Consider the following 22,919-nt stretch of genomic DNA (forward strand, 5'->3'; position numbering starts at 1 on the left):
AGGGTCCATTTTAAAGTAAACCCAGGCTCTCACCATTCAGGCAGGGAGGAACCCTGACCATTAAAAAGCAACTGATTCAACCTTTAACCAAATCTGGATTCATTTTCATTTATAAACTGCTGGGACTTGATCTCCCAGTTAAGGGAAGATCTTATACATAATAGAGGTGAGGATAAAACTCTCAGGTGCAAATACATGCAAGCATGTGCTTTGGTGGGCTGAGAAGGGAAACACTAATGAACAATTTCCAGCTTTGATACATCTGAGAGGTCTGGTGCTGAAAGCAGCGTATTAAGGATGGATCCCTGGCTTTGCAGGATCTCCATGAGAACTCTTCACCCTGGCGCTTATTAATCATCAATAACTCTCAGCAAGGCAGAGTTTCAAAAGACACACATGGTCAACCCTGAAATGTGACTGGTGGATTTCACCTCAAGGGCAGCATTCAGATGCTAGACCAGCTAACTCTCGTGTGGTGGAACCTGCTCCAAGTCCTCATTCAGTGTAGTGCTCTGACTGTGCACATACAGGAATGCGAGGAGGGACTGCCGCTAATTATTAGACATTGTGAGAGACGTCTCATCAAACAGCAATGAGAAAACACTGTGCCTGACCTGGAACGAAAGGCAGAAGACGCAGAGACGGTAGGCATCACATGATGAAGCTACCTGCCCCGGGATCAGTAATGGACATGGGACCAAACCCCAACACAATCTATAGCTCTGTCCTGGATGGATCGGGCCTCTCTGCCAGAGACGCGAGGGGACCAACTCTTTTTACATTTTGGCAACACTTGCCCTGCTTGTCTGCCAAGAAAGTCTCATTCAGTTGAGCTGAGTTTGCAATTCCAGAGTCAGAGCCCTCCCTCGGTTTCTCCATCTGTCTCGTGCCTCTTCACTAGAAATGCTTTGCTCCCACGGGTGCTCCATAGTTGAGTGGGGACAGCATCGCAACCTCACCTCCTCTCAAGGAAGTTTTTAAGTGGAGGCAGATTCCCCTGAGGTCAACCCAACAGTGGAAAAGGGACATTCTGGACCCTCTCCCATATAGTTCTTACTCCTGGTTGTGTTAAAGGGCAATGACGCTAAGAAAAGTGTCCATGTAAAAGCCGCCTCTTCTTGCTTATCGGTTAACTCCCCGCATGCCTGCTCATCTGCCAACTCCACTGACGGTGGACTCTACTGCCAGTGACAAGCCCGAGTCAGAAGGAACCCAGATTCATTTGGGGATCCCGTGGCAAGTTTGCTCTGTAACGTGAGCAGATCGGTTCTGGCTGCTATTAAGGCAGTCTCAGCATGGAATCCTTTAATGTCATTTTTACAGTCACTTTCCAGCTGATAACCACAACATAAGGATCTAGCTGCACAACTAATAAGGATTATTCCTACAATGTAAGTCTCCTGTGACCCAATTTGCCCCCAAGGAGAAGGATTCAGCATCAGACACAGAGATATTTACAAATTAGAACTAGAGAGCCTATTTTCTAGGTGCTAACTTGACTCATTATAGACAACTTAACCTTTGGCTGCTGCCGTGTAAACCAAAAGGCGAGCAAATTAGATAGCAGGATAAAAGGGACCAGCTGTGCCGATGAATGTTCAAAAACCAGACAAATCATCCAGCTAGACTTTAAAAGAAACATTTCTCCCATTAGATCAGAGGCCCAGTTCAGACAGACCCAGAAAACTTCAAGCACACATCACACAGGGGACTCTAGCTCTACAGAACAAGGACAGATGGCTTTTTTTTCATCCTAAGGCAAGTGGAAATCCACACTTGCTATGAAAGGTTTCCGAAGAAGTGGGCTGTAGTCCACGAAAGCTTATGCTCTAATAAATTTGTTAGTCTCTAAGGTGCCACAAGTCCTCCTGTTACACTTGCTATGGAGATTTTTGGAGCTGGTCTGAAAGAAAACTTTGGGGCACTTCAACAGGGTATTGGGAGCAGCAGGGACTCCCTCAGGGACACGGCCCACATCCTTTCTGGTATAAGCACCACCAACAAACCAGGCAGAGCGAGTGAGCACTCATCACTGATGCAGAATGGTCTAGACAAGGGCTGAGGACCAGCCTCATTACCCTGGATTCCTTTGCTAGAGACCATGAGAAACTTTTACATCAAATCAGAACAGAGAGGGTCCTCCAGGGGGTTTTCTTCTTGTTACTGAGCGGAGAAGTGAGCCCTCCTGGAAGCTGGTTGTGGGGACAGGAGGAGCTTTTTCTACAGGCTACGTACATTCCTATTTCAGTACCCACCTGTTGAACTGTACTGGGTCCTGAGCACCTCTCTCCCCCACTGCAATTGCACCTCCGAAGTGCCAGCCCCGTGAACCAAGAAATGTTCTCAGTTCAGACTTGCCTAGAGCCATTTTTTCCATTGGAGGTGTTTGAAGGAACTTAAACAATAGGACTGTCTTTGCAGAGACATAGCTAAGGAAGTGGACGTGGAATTGGAAGCTGATGATAGCCGAACAGCAAGGCTCTCAGGCTGTGCTCAATTGTGCTTCAATAGGAAAGACTCTGATTCAAAGACATCTCTTATGTTATAGGGAACGAGCTTTAAAGAGACTTTAATGAAAGCACCTTTTCAAAATAATGAGTCTAATCTCTCTGCCTAGAGAAGCTAGAGAGAAAAGCAAACAGCCAGGGAATTGTAGCCTATCATAATCACTGCATGGATCACACTCCACAAATCCCTGATAAATTGGGGCTGTCAGACATGTTCCTGTTAATAGGCAATTCCTGCCCCCACACTACTGAGTTAATATTGCACAAGGAATGACAATGCTCACCAAGAATACATGCTTCTCAGACACAGTTGTACAGATTGTCTGGTTCCAAAGCTCCACTCTCCCAGGTTCTCCTGCACCCCAAACAAAGGAGCAGAGATAATAAGACTGCATGGGACATGTTTGGCCACATATTCGGCACCATCTCTAGCTGGTTCATGTCAACGGCAGCTTCTCAGACTCATTTCTAGAGAGCACTTCCATTTCTTCTGTTCTTGTTTACTCCACTGATACCCTCACCCGTCCATAAAAGAGCTCTCCATAGGTCTTAGTGGGACCCTGCTGGCTGGTAATTCACAGGACAACCCAAATGCTCCTTCTAGTAGCAGGATTGAAGAGGAACACACCATGCAGCCCACTACTCAGATGCTTTTGGAACACCTCAGATGGAAAGGCTGACAATGCCCCAAACCCACACTGCTGCTAACAGGGAATACCCTCTCTGCTCCATCATATCAGCCATCCTTTCCCATGATGGGCAACCTCCAGGCAAAGAAATCAACCGGGCCATGATGTCTGGATTTGGTAATGGGGGGGGGGGGGAGGAGGGGACACTCCCCTAAACATTTAAGGCTTTAATATAATACATTGCCCTTCTCTAGCACCTGTAATATGGGAATCTGAAAGAGCTTCACAGACACTGGCTGAGCCCCACAACTTCTCAGTGGGGTGGATTACTCTCCCTTTGCAGCTGGGGAATCAGAAGCGAGAGAGATTAAGTGACTTACCCCTCATCACGTGGGAAGTCTGCACCAATGCAGGAAACCAAATCCAAATCTCTTGCAGCAGGTTTCCTGCCTTACCCACAAGACTTTCCATCCTCCTATACATGTCCTTACACCTGTACCTGTGCCCGCGTGCCCTGTCACTCCAGCTATCCTCTGGCCAGGACGGATCATATTCAGAATTTCCGACCACTCAGCAGCCCTGTTTGGCTAACCAGGCTCAATGTTTGCCTCCTGCGGCGTGCCACCTCTGCAGCACTACCAGCCTGGCAACCATCTTTAGGAACCCTACCCTTGCTCTCAATATCACTTACTGCATCTTCAATTCTGCAGCCAGAACACTGGGAATGAAACCCGCCCAGCGTTGCGCTCTCTTGGCTGCATCTGGTCCAGTTTAATTTCCACTGAATCCTAACAGCAAATTCACACGGAGGTGATAATTGACAGCCTCCTTGTGCCAACATAACCAACCACTTTCAGCATCCAAACATTAACCACGCAGGGACTCTTTCCAAGCTTTGTTTGTTACAAAACATGACTGGCATTTTATGGGCACTGGCACATCTGTCTGGAAAATCAGAGCACATCGAGTCAGGCAAAGGGTTAGAAAACAAACAGATCTAGGAGCAAGCTCACAACACACTTCGGCTTGACTTAAAACAGCAGTTCTCTTCCACCCAGTGCCAAGGATCCTCAAGGCAAAAATCCATGCCCTCTCTCAGTGCAGTCACCCAGGTTGTGTCACATATCCAGGGGATACAGCCCAAGTGGCAGTGCTTCCTGTGAGCAGTTTGAAGAGGCAAGGAGGTAAAACCTTTGTAGGGGAGTTAAGAGTACCTTTCCCCGGGAAAACTCGTTTGAAAACTGTCAATCAGGGGAGTGTGTGTAAAATTCTGGGCTGCAGTGCCATCCACTTATCATCTAGGTTCTCACATTCCCCTTTGCATTGTAGTGTCTTCATACAGGATCAGAGGGTTGATTTGCATTAGAGTGCCTAGAGGCCCCAGTCAAGACCAGAACTCTGCTGTTCTGGGCACAGCACATAGCAAGAGATAGTTCCTGGCTCAAAGAGCTTACAAACTAATTAGACAAAGGATGGGAAGGGAAACAGGGTAAGTTATTTGCCCAAGATCATACAAAATAGGTCTGCTGCAGCCATTGAAATAGAACCCAGGCCTCCTGACTCCCCATCCAAAGTCCTAGCCATTAGACTGTGCTGCCTCTCAGCTCATCTTCTTTCATGGATGCAGACAATGCATTTTCTCTGCTTCCTAGTCTCTTACCAGGATAGGGACTTGTATGACAGGAAACTGTCTCCAATCTCTCCCTAATACCTGGGACCAATACAACTACAACATTGCACACAACAAATGGTCTGAAATTCAACCCGAAAAGGCAGAGGTGACAGGGGAAAGCAGTATGTGAATCTGAGAGGGTGCAATCTGCCCTCTCTCGAGCAAGAGTGCCTCTTTTTAACAGTGGGATGTACAGTCTCCTGGTTCTTTTGGACTCCCAACAGCCTATGGAAGCTGAGGTAGTGGTGATGGACACTAGCATTTTGCACTGGGCTAGGAGGTTATGATTTTTCTTCTTTAATACCACAATGATCCATGCCTTTGTCTCTGCCATGCGAGACTGCTCCAAAGTGGTCTGCACTGGGGGTTACTGAAGCTTCAGCTGGTGCAGAAGGCATAACATATTTGCTTGCTGTTAGTCATATGCACATAATCATCCTGGGCTGGTAGGGAGAACTGGCTTCCTATCCCCTTCAAGATCCAATTCAGAGCATTAATTCTGTTCCAGATCCTGGCTATAAGACAACAGCTTTCTATGAACCATGCCTGTAACTGAGATCAGCTGAAGGACTTCTTGCTGATACAGACCCAGTAATATTGTATGATGGGACCTTTAGTCTCTAAACTCTGTAGTCTCTAAACTCTGTACCCTAAAAGACAAGGGTGGTTACAATCTATTCCGTTTTAGATAAGAGACATAGCCCTTGGGCTTCGGGCACATTGCCAGCATAGCTCTTGGTTGAACAGAATGGTCAAACCAACGAACATGAACAGGGTTTTCCTGCACAGACATCCATCGCCACAGGGGATACGTTGGGGCATGATGATGAACCAGCTCAGTGAGTACTGGGCCTTACTAGAGCAGGGTGAAGGAAGCCCATGGATGGGCAGTTGGAGCTGCCTTCAATGCTCCAGTCAAGAGAGGTGGCAAATCTTCAGTGGGAGCTTTTCTCCAATAAATTCTTTCCTTCGCCTGATACTGAACAGTTTTTGCCTCAAATACCAACGGGAAGGATCTTGTGCAGAGATAAGAAGCAGTTACTCCACTCTTACAATTGCTTCCTAGCTAAATCAACTTGGATAAAGACCCAAAAGAGAGCAAACTGCAGAAATTCTTGATTTCATCCCTATTGTTATCCCACATGTGAGAAATCAGCAGTGCATTTCCTGCTGCCTCTTCTGTTCCGGAGTATCTTCACTTATACGAAAGCAACACTGCCTTCAGTTTAATTCACCCGCCATCTTGGTAGCAGCTGGGCAAATTCCTGGAAACTCCGATTGCTCTATCAGATAGTCTAACTGAAGAAAAGCATCAAGAATGCAAATAGCTTGATGGGCATCACACTTTCATTTCATCAGCTCAAAGTAAGAGTACATGACCAACGAGGAAGCATGGGAGTCAGGCTTTGGGTTCTCTTCCCAGCTCTGCCACTTAAATGTGTGACCCGCGGAAAATGACATAGAAAGGAATTTTCAAAAGTGCCTGTATGGCTTAGTCCTGCTGACTTTCAATGGGACTTGTGCTGATAAACTATGTCGGCATTTTGGACAATCCCATTCTTAATCTATATGTGCCTCAGTTTCCCCATCTGTACAAAAATGGATGATGCTGAGAAATTCACAGAAAGGCAAATTGTTTACACTTAACAGTCAAGACACGTTTCAGCGATGTGTTTTATTTAGGGATAATGGCACAATAGGGAGTGACTGTGTCATAGACAGGCATGACTCCAAGGACTCATACTCAGTGTTGAACAGGGCTGGCTGAATTCCTTGCTTCGTATTTAATCTAAAGATGTGCATTTATGTAGTGAGCGCCCTTCCTTGTGGTTTTCCCTTTAAATCTTCCAGTCAAAGCTGACAGCTGGAGAAGATGCTTGGGGGCTGGGCCGAAGCCTGTCCAAAGTTGCGTGACTTACGTTTTGCTCCGAGGACGCCCTATAGCCCCTCTCTGATACCACTGGGATACTCGCGGATCCCATTTCTACCCACACCCCCAGGAGCTGCCCCAGACAGCGCCCACCTTTCCCTGGGAGCCCAGTCCCCCCGCCCCCCACCAGGCCGGCTATATAACGCCCGGCCCCGGGCGCTAGGCCCCCGGGCGGGGAGGGAGCATGCTCAGGATGGGAACCCGCTTCCCCCTCCTCCTGCTGCTGCTCGCCAGCGTCCCCGCCTCCCGCTCGCGGGGCTGCTGCGGGGGGAGCGGGGCGCCCCGGCCGGCGGGGGCCCCGAGGGAGCCGCCGCCGCCGGAAGCGGGGCCCGGGGACGCCCGGAGCGGCTGCTGCGGCAGCCGGCGGCTGAAGATCGGCCTCATCTGCGCGCTGGGGGCGCTGGTGATGGTGAGCAACGGGGCGGTGCTCGCGGTGCTCGCCTCGGCCGTGGCGGGCTGGAGCCGCAGCAGCCGCCTCACGCTGCTCTCGCTGGCGGCGGCCGACGCGGCGCTGGCGCTGCTGGTGGTGCCGCTCAACCTGTACGGCGGCCTGGCGCGCGGCGCCCCGCCCGAGCCCTACTGCCGGGCCGCGGCCTTCGTCAACTCCAGCGTCTTCGGCGCCTCGCTCTACTCGCTGGCCGGCGTCTCGCTCGAGCGCTACGTCGCCGTCTTCTTCCCGCTCCGCCACGCGCGCCTGCTGGGCCGGCGCCGCCTCGCGCTGCTGCTGGCGGCCGCCTGGCTGGGCCCCGCCCTGCTGCTGCTGCCCGTCGCCCTGCCCGGCCGCGCCGCCGTCGTGCGCGTGCGCTTCTCGGCCGCCGCGCTGCTCTGCGAGCCGGACTACGGCTCCAACGCCGCCTACGCCGGCCTGCTGGCCGCCGCCATCTTCTGTCCCGCCGCGGCCACCGTCACCTTCGCCAACCTGCGCCTCTGGCAGGCGGCGCGCGCCCAGCGCCGGCGCGGCGACGGGGCGGGGCCGCCCGGCAAAGGGGCGGGGCTGAGGCGGCTCCGCCTGCTGCAGCTGGACGCCGCCTCCCGGGTCCTAGTGCCCGTCGTCGTCGCCTTCTACGTGTGCTGGGCGCCCTGCATGGCCACCATCCTGTACAACGGTGAGAGTCGGCGGGGGAATATGGGAAAGGGGGGAGCGGTAGGGTGGGGCAGGGGGATGGGGGCAGTAGGGTGCAGCAGGGGGATGGGATGGGGAAGAGGGCGGTGGGGATGGAGAAAGGGGGCGGGAGCAGTGGGGAAGGGGGGGGAGGAAGGAAGGGCAGTGGGGGGGCAGGGGGATAGGATGGGGAAGAGGGCGGTGGGGATGGAGGAAGCGGGAGGGGGCAGTGGGGAAGGGGGCGGAAGGGCAGGGGGATGGGGATGGGGGAAGGGGGTGGGGGAGGGAGCAGTGGGGAAGGGGGAGGAAGGAAGGGCAGTGGGGGGGCAGGGGGATGGGGGAAGTGGAGTGGGGCAGGGAGCAAGGGGAGGGGATGGGGCAGGGGACAGTGGGGAGGGGAAGCGAAATGGTGGGTGTGGGGTGAGGTAGGTGGGTGGGTGGGTGGGGGAGACATGGGGTATAGGTAATGGAAACAGGATGAGCTGCGGTGGGTACCACACTCTTACAAGCCTATGCCCAGGGTTGGTGCTGGGCTCCCTTGGCGAGCAGGGAATGGGACCCTTACACAATGAGGATGGAAGAGGTTAAGTGGCGCTCTCTCGGGTGTGTGGGGGTGTGCGTGTGTTTGTGTCACACCCAGGTTGGCGCAAACAAACTGCTTATGCTTTTATGATCTCTGAGCTTTTTAAGCCAACCTCCTTGTGTCTTTGGGGATCTGACTTGTGTGTGTAACCTGTGGGGCTGGCAATACTAGGATCAGCCCCTGTTGGGGAGGGGCACCTATTATTAGGTGCACTTGCCCTGTCCTTGGGGAGGAGAGGGGGGGAGAGGAAGGGGTAGCTCAGTGGTTTGAGCATTGGCCAGCTAAAACCCAGGATTGTGAGTTCAATCCTTGAGGGGGCTGCTTAGGGATCTGGGGCAAAATCAGTACTTGGTCCTGCTAGTGAAGGCAGGAGGCTGGACTCTATGACCTTTTGGGGTCCCTTCTAGCTCTATGAGATAGGTATAGCTCCATTTAAAAAAAAAAAAGACCCCAAACCAAGGGGTGGTTGGGAGCCCTGCTTGAAGTGGCCTGGCTTTGAGTGCTTGGCTGGGAGAGGCGAGGGGTGAGGAATACTTTGCATTGCTTTTGGGGATGGGGACGCTGCAGCAAAAGGGGGCCAGTAAATACCTAGATCTTGCCCCCTAATACAAAGGCCAGGGATTCCTTCTCCTGACCGTTCCCCCTTCCTGTAGTCAATTGGTGCACCAATTGGGAGACTTGGTTTCCCTTCACCTCTGCCCATGTTACAGGTGAGTCGTGGGCTCAGCTGGGGCAAGTGAGGGTCTAGAATGGGAGCAGCACACTAGTGAGCCTGGGTTGGTGTGGTGCAGAGGCTGCCCGCAATGAGTGGGGAAGGACCACGGGGTCTCACCCCTGGGCATGAAGAGCCCTGTGTAATGTGGGGAACGCTCACCTGGTGCTCTCCTCCTTGCAGCAATCACAAAGGACCGAGTCCACGAGTGGCTGGAGTTTGTGGCCCTGTGGCTGCCTAGCGGCAGTGGTTTCCTCAACTGCTTTGTCTACTTCTGGACCAACCGGAACTTCAGGCACAAGTTCCAGAAGATTGGGCACAAGCTCTGGGGGCCCTGCAGCCGAGCCAAGTGGGAGCAGGACGTGCACAGGATGGTCACCATCAGTGCAGCGGTGGAGAGGAGCAGCAGCCAGCCTGTTCTTCTCCCGGACCGCTCCTGCAGTGGGTCGTCCACCAGCACCTTACTGCCCAGAGAAGCACAAACTAGCCTATAAGCTACTTGGACGCTTTCTGTCAGCTGCAGTGTCTACAAAAGGCCGTTGCTGTGCTGGGTTCTAGACAGCGCGTCAGGCTCTTTGTGGCCTGCAAGACGTGTGACCGCCTGGCTTTGTCAAGAGCCTGGACGCTGCTGCCTCCTGCTGGGGCTCGGGCTCTGGGGAAGGAAATTGTCAAACCTCACCAGAGGAGACCAAGCATCTTTCCGTGAGCCTCACCAAATGGTGTCAGTGGAGAAATATACAGAGTGTTTGGGTTAAGGAGCCCTTCCTGGGAAGGGGTTTTGTGTGGGGAAACTGGTCACAGCATGGACGTGAGCTTCTGCTGTGAAAGAAACAGGACATTCACTCGGAGCAAAGTGCCCTGAACCATCCCAGCTAGGGGCAGAGAAGGTATAAAGTCCCTGCTGCCCGACAGCCCCACTCTTGGATACTGTAGATCACAGGCAACTCCCTCTCTGATCAGTGCAGTGTGACAAGGTCTCCCTCTAAGCCAAAGGGGACGTGGTTCTCTCCCCGGCAAGCCAGGTCACTCCAGAGTACCTGATGGGTTGGCAGTAATGGCTAGTGCCAGGTGTGCAGGAGAAGGCTGGGTGAAGTTTAAGGGCTGAGGGGAAGGGGTAAGATCCTGACTGCAAAAGGGACTGTCAAGCAGGCATTACGGTTCATGCCCCATGGCGATTACACCTGCTGCGTGATCACTTCTGAAACCTGCCCAAGGGCCTGCTGCTCTGGCTGCAGACTTCATACCTCCACTCACCAGGTTCGGATTCTGCCTCCTGCTCTGTTTGCCATCCCAGCTGGGTGATCCTCCTTCCCCTCCCCTCTCACTTCACGGGGACCCTGGACACAAACTCACTTGGGGGGGGAATACTTTTATATAATTTAAAAGAGAAAACTGCAGCTTCTGGCGCGACAGTCTGTCTGGTTTTAACACTGTTTTACCTCTGCCGTCCAGATGTTGGCGGCGGCGGGGGGGGGGGTTAGAGTAGGTTTTAGTTAAATTGGATCAATTCTCATCGTCTGTGTGTTTGATCAATCTGGACAAAGGACTCAGGTCACAGGGGTGGAACTTTAGGGAGCCCCTCGCTGACAGCATTGATTTTGGGTGCTCTCCGAAACTGTGTCCTGTGTAAAGGAAGAAGCAGCAGGCTGATGGGTAGCCTCACTCCTCCACTGTATGGCTGGGGTTTTGCTAGGCTGAATGTCCCATCCTAATTGAAGTATCCCCTCCTGAAGCTCCCTCTCTTGCACTTTGCTGGCCCACTCCCCAGAAACAGGTGAGGAAATTGACGTTTTGTAATTAGTTAACCAGACTTTTAGTGACTCGGGCTGGTAATGGAGACAGGTCAGGAGATGGAGCTCTTCCTCCATTCTCCTCTCACACTTCTAGCCAGACCAGAGGATTAAATGAACAAACCCAGAAAGATGAAGTGAGCAAAACGAACATGTAGCAATCTGGGAAGTGCAGCTGCGGTTAAGGCCCTGGGCAGTTTCTTTGCTGTTTTGCAAGGTGAACTCTTCCAGCCCCCGAAACCTCCCCATCCAGGGAAAGGCTGGCTTTTTCCCCATTGTCAAAAAATATTAAGTCTTAAAGTGAATGTGTGATGTCACAAGGAAAGCAGTAGTGTAGTAATGCTGTGTTAGAGCCAAACGGCCTCTGCTCTCCACTGTGACTTCAATTAGAGAATTTTTCTCTTCATGTTGGATTGTAAATAGCCATTTTATCTGTTCTCCCTCCCCAGTGTTCCTGCTGCTTGTTCAGGGCAGGTTCTGACATTCTTCTCCCCCCACCCCCAGTGATTTATACATCAGGGACCAGTGGAAACTGCATCAGATTGAAATAGTATTTGTAACTGACTTGATCAAGTGTATATTGTAGTGGATTTGGGAAAAGCTGTACTGTGGAGTCTCTCCTGTCCTGTATGCACCAAACCCTCTTTAAATGCAGTGTTTTTTATTACTGTCGAAGGTATATTTTTATCTCTTGGGTTTGGAGCTGTATGTAGGTAGATTCCCCTCCCCCCTTTAAATGTTATATTTCTGGGGAAAAAATATTTATTTAATTAAAAGGACTGTAAATATAAAATAAAGATTTAGTTATTTAACTTCAGGCTGAATGTGTTTCCTTGGCTGGCTGCGGACTGCAAAGGCAGCAAATCTGACAAGCCAAAGAGGTCTGGAATAGGGGAGGTGTGTTCTGGCAAGCCCCAGTTTTTGGCCGGGGTTGTGGAGTTCTCAGGACTCTGAAGTAGGCCTGGGGAGAAAAGCACCAGAGGTGCTTGCAGTGTAATGTAAAGGACAATAGCACTGCCGGATCTAGAGTGCACTTGGCTGGAATTACAATAAATGAAAAGTTATTTGGAGGGGGGAAGCCTCCATGGTCTAGAATAGGATGGAGACCGTTCTGCTCGTGCTTTCAAGCTTGCATGAACAAATATGGATATTTTACCACACAAATTAGGTGCACAAAATGCACATGCAGTTGGGTACCTATCTTGCTCTTAAAAATTCTGGTCCCTAAAACCTCCTTGACGCTTTGAATTCCTGGGCAGGTAAAACAGCCCTGACACTCATGGAACTGAGTGAGTTCCAAACTCTCTGGGAAGAGAACTGACGTTTTAGTAACGGCAACCTGGCCACCCTGCGCACGTGCCTCAAGGCCTCATTCTTATTTTTAAATGACCAGCTGTCTTCAGAGAAGGCAAGGCAGCAGCCAAGTTCTGTGCCGCTTCATGCGACATTTTATGTAGAGCATTTAATCAGCTAGTTTGCATAGCCATCAACTTCAGCTTCCTGTAGGTTGGGGCTGATAGGGCAGCTTGGCTGCACTGAGGCCTCTGTTACTCCTGAGGGCATTCTGCGCTTAAACAAATCGTGTGCACAGAATTTTTTAAATTCTGCAAAATTTATTTGTCAAATAAATGAGTGGCGGGGGGAGCACAGGCCACGGGCTGCACAGAGGTGGGAGATCCATGGTGGGGGAGCCACACAGTGGACACAGATTGAGTGATGAGGCAGCACCCAACCCTGACACAGCATAAGGACCTGGCCTGCCCCAGAAACACCCCAGGGCCCTGCCCCTCCATGCCAGGTGTGGACAGGCAGGCTCAGCAAGGCAGGATCCAAGTGTGTGTGTGTGTGTGGGGGGTCCAGGTGTAGGTTGCCCCACACAGAACCCTCTCAATCTGGACTGGGTAGGTGGCTCAGTGGGGAATCTGGATGCACAGGGGCTTGTGTGGGGGGGTCAATGGGTCTGTGCAGGGGGTCCAGGTGAAGGTGGTTTGGGCTCAGGGGTGGGGGTCTGGGTGTGGGGGGAGATAGAGCTCATCAGGGGGTCTTGGTGTGTGCGGATCAATGGGGGGTGGGTGTCCAGATGCTGGAGGAGTGGGGCTCAGTGAGGTGGGGCTCCAGGTGCAGCTGGTTGGAGTGAGGTAGGGTGGGGATCCAGGTGCGGATGGCTCACTGGGGTAGTGCAGGGGGAATGGGGCTTGTCAGGGGGGTTCTGGGTGTTGGGAGGGGTGAGGCTTGGCGAGGGGGTCTGGATGCACAGGGGTTGTGTGGATGGGGAGCAGCTGCCTGTACAATGATCCGTCCTCCTGCAGCTGAGGAGCGATGGGTGCAGGAACCTGGGGAGGGGGAAAGGGGTTTGCAGAGCTTCCTACAGCTGGGGGTGGGTCTGACCTGGCCCTGGATTAGCCCGGCTTTTAGCAGGGGTTTGGAGTAGGTGACCTCCTGAGGTCTCTTCCAACCCATATCTTCTATGAAAAGGAAGTCCTATCCTCCCCATCCCAGCCGGGACTAGCCATGTCTTCCCCAGTCTCTCTCCCCCCCCCCTCACCCTCTCCCCGCAGTGATTTATCTCTCTCCTGGCTGCTCTGAGCATACTGCTGGGGAGGGTCTCATGACTGCTCTTGGGGCTTCCCTTTGCTTCCCTGTCAAAATTACTTTTCTGCGGGGAAGCAAAGAAATCGGTGGGGAACATAAATTCTGCACATGCTCAGTGGCACAGAATTTCCCCCAGGAGTTCTGTTTGTCAAAGGCGCAGCCATAGAGCAAACTCCCTTCACCCTGATCTCAGGGGAATAGGGGAAAGCAGCTTCCTTTAGGGCAAAGGGGGGCAGTTCAGCTGCCTTGCCTAGGTCTTCCAGAGTGGGTCTTGCCTTGCTTCACATTTCCCCAAGCCTCCCTGCCTTGTTTTTTTCAGTGGGAGGCCATGGCCCCTTGCCCTGGATATGGGTTTGTGTTTCAATGCTGTACCAAGCACACCTGTGTGTGCTGGGCAGTGCCTGCCGGGACACCCATGTGAATGCGGTATCCTGTCTCTCCCAACCAAGACCCAGTGGGAGACACTGGCATACCTGTTTGGGCAGTTTGATGGTTCTCCAAAGAATTCACAAGACACTTTCCATAAACAAAACCATTCAATAATTAAACCTAACACTCCAATACAAAAGCCAGCCCTGGCTCTGATGGGGCGAGTGACACCCCTTGCCTCCCGCGTGTGCTCAGCACTGTCATCATAATATACAACTGTGTCAGTTAGACAAATCTTAAACCTCGGGTGACCAGACAGCAAGTGTGAAAAATCGGGATGGGGTGGGGGGGTAATAGGAGCCTATATAAGAAAAAGACCCCAAAATCAGGATTGTCCCTATAAAATTGGGACCTCTGGTCACCCTACTTAAACCTGCTGGCTAGGCAGGGCCTGCCGGCTGCCCCTTGAGCCAATGGGCCTGCCAGCCTGAGGGGAAATCTGCTGCCTTCCTATATATAAATACAGCTTATCTTAAACGCTCTGGTGAGAGTCAGTCTGAAGTTTATCTTGCTTGAAGACGAGAGAATCTTGTGATGATTCACAGGAATTGCACGCTGGCCACCAAAGCTGTGTCCCTCCCCATCCCCTGGGGACGGTTCTTCCTTTTTTGGTCACAGTGGGTGTTTTGCAAAGTCTGAGGAGGGAGGGAGTGACTCGGCCGAATCAACGTCCCCCATCAGGGCCTCCAGCAAGGCTGCTGCCCTAGCTCCCCTCTAGGGGAGTGGCACAGCCTAGGTCGGGGCAGAGATGGGCAGCCCAGTGGGCACTCACTTTTGAGAAGGGCTGGGGAATGGTGCTTGTTGCTGTGTGCGGGGTAACATTCAGCAGGGCGGGGGCTTGTGACCCTGGTTGTGACCAATGCATCGCCCCCCATGATATTCCATCCAATCATTCTGTGTACCTTCCCCCCCGACACACATGCTCCCGGTACCTGCAGGAGAGGCCAGGGGCCTTGGTCACCTCCCTAGCGCTGTGACTGGCACAGCCTTCTCCACTGTCTGGGACTGGCTGGTGGGGGCCCCAGCACACATTGCCCAACAAAATACATAGCTTAGAGTTTTGTTCCCCCCATCCCAACCATGGACAAAGCCCCTGCCCTGCCTGCTTAGCCACACCCCTTGCCAGCTCAGCCCCCCCCCCCCCCCCCCCATCAGTCCAGGAGCCAGCGGAAGCGTATACTGGAGTCCTGCATCTCCTTCTGGTAGATCTTGTGGAAGAGCATGTTCTGCAGCGGGGTGAAGTGGTCTCTCCAGTCTCCAACTGTCCCTAAAACGGAGGAGAAGATGCAGAGTGAAGCTGGGTACTGGCCCAGAGCCAGGCGTGCCAGCCTTTCCCTACCAGGGCCCAGATACCATGGTGATGGGCGCAAAAAAGCCTCTCGCGAGGACACGCAGCTGTGGGATTCACTCTGCTCCTCAGCAGCCCACTGGGGATCAGCTCGGGGTGCAGAACACCTGCCCCCAGGAGCACGGCATCCTGTCCCTCCCCACCCCAGCCGGGCTGCTGCCGGGCAGCCCTGTGACGGTTTGCTAGCAGTCCGTGGTGGGAGGCGTTACCAGGAGTTCCTTCAGCCAAGCCTAGGTTACATCAGCCCCTACCCATTGCCATGACAGCAAGGGTTGTGGGCACACAAGCGAGCAGGGCTTGCCTGGCTCCTCCTGACTCAGCCCGTCTGCCCACAGGGGCGGCTCGCTCCCATCCTTGGCTCCCATCCAGGGGCACCCACAGAGCAGCAAGCTGGTTCCATCCTGCTGCAGGGGTTGGAGGCTCAAACAGTCGGCAGAGGGGCAGAGGCCAGGGGATGAGCCAAGGCCTACTGCCGTCACTCCCCCGGGGGCAGGCGGAGGGGCTGGGACGTACCTTTCCTCATGAACCTGCCCTGGCTGTGGTCCATGATCTCGCAGGGGACGAGCGTGTAGTTCACCATCGCATTCTCGCGCATGGAGGAGAAGCTGCAGTGCTGCTGGATTTCTCGGATCTCCTCCGGCTGCAGTGGGCAGCCCAGCCAATCAGCGAGCCGCTCGACCGAGCGCCCCAGCTCCTGCAAAGCCGCAGCGACCAGCACCATTAGTGAGGGGCACCCCCAGGGCAGGACGGGTGAGCAGCCAGCGACTGGGGGGGGGCTGGACCCCTACTCTGGGGGCTCTGGCTCAGCCAGGAGGTGTTGTGTGAGTGGGTCCAGGTCACAGGTGGGGGAGGTTCATGTGCCGTTGGCTTTGCCCCACAAGTGCCCCATCTGCCCGGTGCTGTGCTGGGCACCAGCCCGTCGCCGGGGGATGGGGCAGCACCCCTGACCACCCCGGGATTCCTGTCAATTGCTGCCACCCAGACAGCTGGGATGCCACAGGCGGTGTCAGGGCGAAGCAGAGGCTGCTGGGCCTTGTGGGGCCTGCGACAGACGTGGAGCCACGTGGGAGTTGGCGGCTGTCGCTGTCCCACATGCCAAGGCCACCCGTGGCCTCCCGGAGCCCAGACAGAGCTCAGCTCCCAAAGCGCACACCGAGGGAGCGGCTCCTTCAGCCGGGCCATTCGGCTGCCACCCAGCAGACGGAGCCCTCGGGCTAACTCACCTTGTGCACGTCCTCGTAGGTGATGTAGAAGAGCTCCAGCTCGGCCTGCTGGCTGAGCCAGCCCTTGACGTGGTCGAACCAGGAGCCGTATTGCACTGCAGGGAGGAGAGAGGGTCGGGATCGAGAGGCAACTCTGGGCGTGGTGCAAACGGCCCTGGGAAAGCTCCTGCTCCCCCCCCGCCCCCCGTGGGGCCCTCCTCCAACCCTGCGCTGAGAGTACCCTTGGTTCTGATGGCAGGGCCCTGGCAGCCTGGATCTGTCCCTCACCCCCTCTGGCTCAGCTGCGCCATAGCCCCTCCCCAGAGCACTTCCTGGGGTGCTGCTAGGCTCAGGCAAACCCCCAGGAGTGTGCCCAACAGGACCGTGGAGGGAGGGGCAGCCACATCCCTGTAGGGGCCAGCACTAAAAGCAAGCCTGCCTTTGCACAGCAGAAAGCTGGCTGCCCTGGGCTCTCCACTGCCTGTGACTGGGCGGTAGCTAATTCTCAGGCTCCCGCGGACTGCCTGAGCCTCTGAGCTGACTCCCTAGTCGCCCTTTGTGTGGTCTGGGCAGGGCCTAGCGCAGGGACTACAGAGCCAGGCCTCCTAAGCTCTGAGCCCAGCCACCCCCTTCCCACACCATTAGAGCTTGGGTGAGTCACGCCCTTCCCCTGACTCGGTTTCTCCAGCTGTAAATGGGGGAGGTGGCACTGGCGAGAGGCGGCGAAGCCTAGGGCGTTTGCAAAGTGCCTGGAGCTCTCTAGGGATAGTGATGGAGAAGGGCAGGGGATGCCCACTCACCTGTGCCATCCAGGAAGCTGATGAGGAAGTCCTCAAAGGAGCCAGGGTCTGGCAGGAACTTGGCCATCTTGTGGAAGTGATAGAAGGAAACCGCGACGTCCTTGGGGTTCCGGGCCATGTAGATCACCTGGGATCAGGAGCAGACAAAGGACATCGGCGTCAGACAGACACGCAGACAGGAGGAGCAATGGCCACGTGCTCTGCCCTGCCCCTAGAGGGGTGGTTCCTCCCAGCTGCTCTGAGCCGTCAGGATTCGACCCCCTTTCCAAGACACCAGCTCCGGGATTGTGTCCTGAACAAGATGGTGGGGCCCCACAGCGAAGCCTTTGGAGCAGGGAGGCTCCTTACACCACCCCAGGGGCTCCGCATGCAGCCCCCCCAGTCCACGCCGTGGGCCCTATGCATGGCAGTAGGGTGATTCCTCACTTGTAAATTACCTGAGTCCACAGAAAGCCCCAGGGCAAGCCCGCTGGCTTGGGGGAAGCCCCTTTCAGCCACAGGCTCACTCAGCCAGGGCAGACCAACCTAATCTAGTGCAATCCCCTTGGGGCTCAGACCGAACTGAGAGAAATGCAGCCATGAGGGGTCCAGGCAAGCTCTGGCAGCCATTCGAGTCGTCTCCGTCTAGCCCCACTGCTGGGCAGGCGCTGGGTGCATGGGCAGGGCACTCGGCCACGTCCTCGCCCCACGCTGGAGATACAAGCCACAATAGAGCTGCCCCCAGCAGAGCAGGGTGAAGAGCTTGTATCCCCCTGCCTGGCCCTTCCCTACCCAGCCCGTGTCAGGACGCGGGCACTCACTTTGGCCTTGGATTTCCTGAGCGCGGGGGCCAGGACCTGGCAGGGGAGGTGTGTGGTGATGAGGCGGGGCCCGCTGGTCTCTTGCAGCAGGTCCTTGGAGTACGTGTGCTCCAGCCAGGGGGCTCTGTCCCAGTTCGGGATGGTCTTGGCTGCCTCAAGGTCCCCCTTGCTGTGGATCAGGGTCAGGATCTCCTGCATCCAGGTGGTGCCTGGAGAAGAAAGGCAGAGGTCTGTCCGTGAGCTTCCCCAGGGCTCCTCCCCTGCCCAGAGACAGAGCAGGAGGGATAACCTCGGGCAGTGGGCCTGCCTGGAGCCCACCCGCCCCTCAGCACCGACGCTCCCAGCATATTCCGCTTAGCAGCCCCCAGCCCCTGTGGCATTCCCCCTTCAGAGCAGGGCTGCGAGCTCCAAGAGCCGCCTACATAACGGAGAATTCCAAAGAAATGGCACGATGTGAAGGTCAGACACAGGCTGTCATAACACAGCTGGGTTTATTGACATCTGCTGGCCGCCGGCCCAGACCCTTGAGTGTTTAGTCAGCAGGGGTGGGCCGGCGTCAGCTTAGCGCTGGTGAGGTCCAAGTGGTGCATTCCTGAGCAGCATTCCTCCCAAGTGAGTTGATCCAGGCCAGGCCTGGGCCGAGGAATGCCCAAGCCAAGCGAGGGGCCCGTGGTACTGGGCTAACCCAGCCAGTTACCGGCCAGCTGGAGCCGCCTAACCCTCACAGCCTGGGAAGTCAGGTGAATGTGGGGTCCCCACAGCCAGCCCCCTCCCCAGGCGTCTCAGTGCTCTGAGCGGAGCGTGACCTTGGCTGGAGTGGGACAGCGACTGCAGCGCCGGCTCTGTGCCAGGGGCGTGTCTGCACTTGGCTTCGACCCGGGAGTCATTGCAACAGTCTGGAGACCACCCCACTGCCCGCGCTTGCTGGGAGCCCCCCTGCACAGAGCTGGGGGGCCCAGCCTTAGACACTCTCCTCCCGCCAGGCACCATCCAGCACGCTGCAATGGGCCCCCGGGCTGGACACAGCTAGCACTGGGGGCGGTTAGGGTGGGAATGTCTGGGGCTGGGGGGCCTCCCTGGGGCCAGGCAGGGGGGAGGGGGATTTTGCCAGCCCTGCTGCTCACATGCAGGCGTCGGCAGCGCAGCCGGTGGCAGGGGTCCTGTTACCTGGGCGCTCCCAGATGCTGCTAAACCTGTGGGGAGCAGAGCCTGCGGCCCGTCCGGCTGGCGGCAGAGAGCTCTTGTCCGAGCTCCGGGGCCAGCCGCAGACAGAGCCCTCTTCCCGGAGGCAGCTTCTGCCCCGTTCACAAGCGGAGCCAGGGGCCGGATCGGTGCCCATACGCCAGCCGCGCTGCCCCGGGGGACAGTTCAATGCGAACAGGGTGAGACGCGGAGGGCGATCCAGCCCCTGCCCTGCCCGCCTGGGGGGCAAGTGCCGCCCTGCCAGTCTCCTAGCGCCGGCCCCTGCTGGGCCGGGGGCGCTGCCCGTCAGCGGGGCGCCGGCTCTTACCAGACTTGGGGTAGGTGGCAATGAGCACATCCGTGTCTCGGAACTGGAAGCTGCTGGCGAAGCGCAGGGACTCCTGCGTGTGCAGGTGGCCAGGCAAGGCGATGCCAGCGAAGGTCTCCGTCACCTCCAGCCTGGCCATGGTGAGGGCGGGCGGGGGCGTCTGAGCGCTCCCAGGCGCCAGCGGCTTAAATAGCTGGAGAAAGAGGAACCCTCCCTTCCTGCCCCCCCCTCTGACGGGCTGGGGGCGGGGGTGGGGCTGGGGCAGCGTCTCCGGCTCTTCTGCTTTGGCTCGGGGCTTGTCTCAGAGGTGAAAGTAAGCGGGTCCGGTCCGGTCCGGTCCGGTCCGCTGTGCCGGACTGGACCGGCTTCCCCAGCGGCGATTTAAAGGGCCCAGGGCCGGGCTCCCCGCAGGGGCCGGAGCTCCTGGCCCTTTAAATCCCCGCCCGAGCCCGGCTGCCGGAGCCCTCCCGGCCTCTTAATAACCCCGCTCGGCGAGAGGCAGGAGCTGTGTCGGTGGGAGACGCTCTCCCGCCGACAGCACTGTCCGCGCCAGCGCTCAGGTCAGTGTAACTACGTCGCCCGGGGGTGGATTACCTCGGAGCGACCTCGTTATACCAAAGGAATTCTGCAGTGTAGACCAGGGCTCCGGGTGTGAATACTGACCTCAGGGCAGACTGCTGGACCCTAAATTGCCTGTGAGCGCTATAGGTCCATTTCACCAACCAATTCTCCAGTGTAAACCCCTCAGGCACTAGAACAAGGAGTCAGACAGTCCCCTTGGGTGCGCCGCTCTGTCTTGCCACCCAGGTGAGCTGCCTTTGTGACAGATGGGCCTTTACACCAAGAATCAGCAATATTCAGGTCAAGGCGAGTCACTTACCCCCCCCCCCCCCAATTGCACGTCAGATCTCACACCAAAGACAACACTTGTGGCCAGTCCTATAAAAATCCATCTCAAGATTGATTATGTAGGACAAGGAAACAAGACAGGTATTTACAAGGCTACAGCAGCTAACCATATACACACAAATGAGTTCCAGTCGTAAATTGTAAAAGGTAATAGAAGCTCGTATGCTCAGCAAGGTCTCTCTGTTCTCGGGGGCTAACCCTGGCCAACCACTGGGGAGCTTTTCTCACGCTCGGGGATCCTTGCCTCTCACAGTCCAAGCAGCATACACAGATCCTTCTTCCCATCCCGTCTCACCCTCTGCTTGGAGTTGCAAACTCAGTTGTTGGGAGGAATTCACTTGCAAGACGGCTTCATGGGGGGGGGGGGGGAAGAGCAATCAGCAAAGTCTTTTGTCCTCTTTGATGTTCCACAATAGTTCGTCTGGTGTCCACGGCGAGGACATAACCCCGTCTGCTGCGGGTCAGCACTTGACACTAATGTCTCTCTCCTGGCTGGTGAGTTACACACGGAGGCTTATAGTACAAACACTTAACTATTACCGTACCATATGGGACATGGCTATTATACGTGAGATTTCTGTAGGCAGCAACGTACCAGCATCCAATAAAATCTAAGCACTAAGCACATAGTTATAAGTCTAAGACCTATTTTAACAATACTGACACGCCGGTGAGCCAGACTGATTCCAGCGGTGTTTGTCAGCGTTCAAGAGAGTCCTGGGGACCTTGGCAGAAGCAGGCACCTGGTCAGCCAGCATCACAGCACTACGCTGTCCCATAGACCAGTCACCCCATCAAGATCTGGGCCCCCTTGTGCTGGGGCTGCCCCTGCCCAGCTCCCTGTAACTGGCTGATTCCTCACAGGCCCCATGGCAGAGCTGGGCTGGAGGGAGTGATGGGGGCTCTCCAGGCAGGGGGCTAAGGGAGGCAGGATGACCTGTGGTGGGAGAGCAGGCAGTGCTGGTCGGGTAATGGGAACTTTGGAGGGAAGCTGAGCCCAGAGCAGCGCGGGGGCTCAGTCTGCGCAGGCTGGGAGCCCCAGGTTCCAGCAGGCAATGCTGGGGGAATGCCCTGGGGATGTGCAGGGTCCACCCTGACTGCCCCCAGAGGGCTGCACCCTTCCTGTGACCCCCCCCCCCCCGCCGCCTGGTTCTTGCATTGGCTTCCAGGCCACGCATTCCCCTATGAGGCCCCAATCTCAGCCCCCTACATCTCTGCTTCCCTTCCCCTGCTCCACATGTTCCCTTTGCCTACTCAGCATGGGACCCCTACACCTGGAACAGTCGCCTGGCCTGTCCCGTCCCCGGCACCCCCCAGACCAGCCCTACAGCCAAATCCTCCTGCATTCCTCCCCAATAGCCCCCACCCCTCCCTGGATTGGTGCAAGAGCCCACTCCCCAGAGCAGCGAGGGAGGTGCCAGAGCCCACTCCCCAGTGCGGCGGGGGAGGTGCCGGAGCCCACTCCCCAGTGTGGCGGGGGAGGTGCTGGAGCCCATTCCCCAGGACAGTGGGTGCGGCGGGGGAGGTGCCGGAGCCCACTCCCCAGTGTGGCGAGGGAGGTGCCGGAGCCCACTCCCCAGTGCGGCGAGGGAGGTGCCGGAGCCCATTCCCCAGAGCGGCGGGGGAGATGCCGGAGCCCACTCCCCAGTGCGGCGAGGGAGGTGCCGGAGCCCACTCCCCAGTGCGGCGAGAGAGGTGCCGGAGCCCACTCCCCAGTGCGGCGAGGGAGGTGCCGGAGCCCACTCCCCAGAGCGGCGGGGGAGGTGCCAGAGCCCACTCCCCAGTGCGGCGAGAGAGGTGCCGGAGCCCACTCCCCAGTGCGGCGAGGGAGGTGCCGGAGCCCACTCCCCAGAGCGGCGGGGGAGGTGCTCCGGAGCCCACTCCCCAGAGCGGCGGGGGAGGTGCCAGAGCCCATTCCCCAGAGCGGCTGAACAATCACATTCACCACCATTAGCATAAGTGTCTGGTTTAATTTCACAAACTGCCAGCAGACCAGGCACCGTCCGGCCCCAAAGCCAGGGGTGGGTCCAGGTCAGCAGACCCAGTGCGCCTGCTCCAGAGGCCTGAGCCCAGCCTTGGCAGGGTGAGGGCTGGGTGCACTCGTCTCCCAGGGTCAGGCTGACATTCAGCGCCCATCCCCAGGGAAGGGAGGGTGGAGCAGGGCAGGAAACATGCTGTCCACAGCACAGCCTGGGAAGCACTCGGGGCCTTCAGCAATTCCCAGCCCAGAGCAGGGTGGAGAACGAAGCGACGTGTCAGCCTCGGCTTCCCCCAGCCATCACCCCCGCCTTGGCCCAGCTCTGCAAGCCACACGGGCCAGGCCCGATACCTCCCCGTCACGTTCCCCCAGCAGCCAACCACTGCCCAGGAACTGCACCTCTGCCCCAACCTGCACCCCCCACAG

The 22,919-nt window shown here is 56.2% G+C and overlaps 2 protein-coding genes across 2 annotated transcripts; one reads left to right on the forward strand and one right to left on the reverse strand.

Annotated features, from left to right (window-relative positions):
- The first annotated feature begins 6,774 nt into the window (after positions 1-6,774).
- LOC101944076 (D(4) dopamine receptor-like) lies at positions 6,775-11,742 on the forward strand. The gene is made up of 2 exons (XM_005308201.3): positions 6,775-7,844; positions 9,319-11,742. Exons 1-2 carry the CDS (start codon positions 6,923-6,925, stop codon positions 9,627-9,629), a joined length of 1,233 nt encoding a protein of 410 aa, XP_005308258.3. The 5' UTR covers positions 6,775-6,922; the 3' UTR covers positions 9,630-11,742.
- A 2,298-nt stretch (positions 11,743-14,040) lies between these two features.
- On the reverse strand, positions 14,041-19,804 carry LOC101938417 (sulfotransferase 2B1-like). The gene is made up of 6 exons (XM_024110134.3): positions 19,607-19,804; positions 18,097-18,305; positions 17,297-17,423; positions 16,518-16,612; positions 15,808-15,988; positions 14,041-15,213 (listed from the first exon to the last, which is right to left on the reverse strand). The coding sequence occupies exons 1-6, from the start codon at positions 19,743-19,745 to the stop codon at positions 15,098-15,100; spliced, it is 867 nt and encodes a 288-aa protein (XP_023965902.2). The 5' UTR covers positions 19,746-19,804; the 3' UTR covers positions 14,041-15,097.
- Between the last annotated feature and the right edge of the window lie 3,115 nt (positions 19,805-22,919).

Source organism: Chrysemys picta, chromosome 14 (assembly GCF_011386835.1).
Source record: "Chrysemys picta bellii isolate R12L10 chromosome 14, ASM1138683v2, whole genome shotgun sequence".
In the NCBI taxonomy this organism is placed as follows: Eukaryota; Metazoa; Chordata; order Testudines; family Emydidae; genus Chrysemys; species Chrysemys picta.

Bases quoted from the DNA above. Each gene is read 5' to 3' on its own strand.
- LOC101944076 (XM_005308201.3), top strand. From the start codon at position 6,923: ATGCTCAGGATGGGAACCCGCTTCCCCCTCCTCCTGCTGCTGCTCGCC. The intron at 7,845-9,318 runs GTGAGAGTCGGC...TCCTCCTTGCAG, and splicing joins GGCCACCATCCTGTACAACG to CAATCACAAAGGACCGAGTC.
- LOC101938417 (XM_024110134.3), bottom strand. From the start codon at position 19,745: ATGGCCAGGCTGGAGGTGACGGAGACCTTCGCTGGCATCGCCTTGCCT. The intron at 15,989-16,517 runs GTGAGTTAGCCC...GCGGCTTTGCAG, and splicing joins CCTACGAGGACGTGCACAAG to GAGCTGGGGCGCTCGGTCGA. The intron at 15,214-15,807 runs GTACGTCCCAGC...CCTCCGTTTTAG, and splicing joins GGGCAGGTTCATGAGGAAAG to GGACAGTTGGAGACTGGAGA.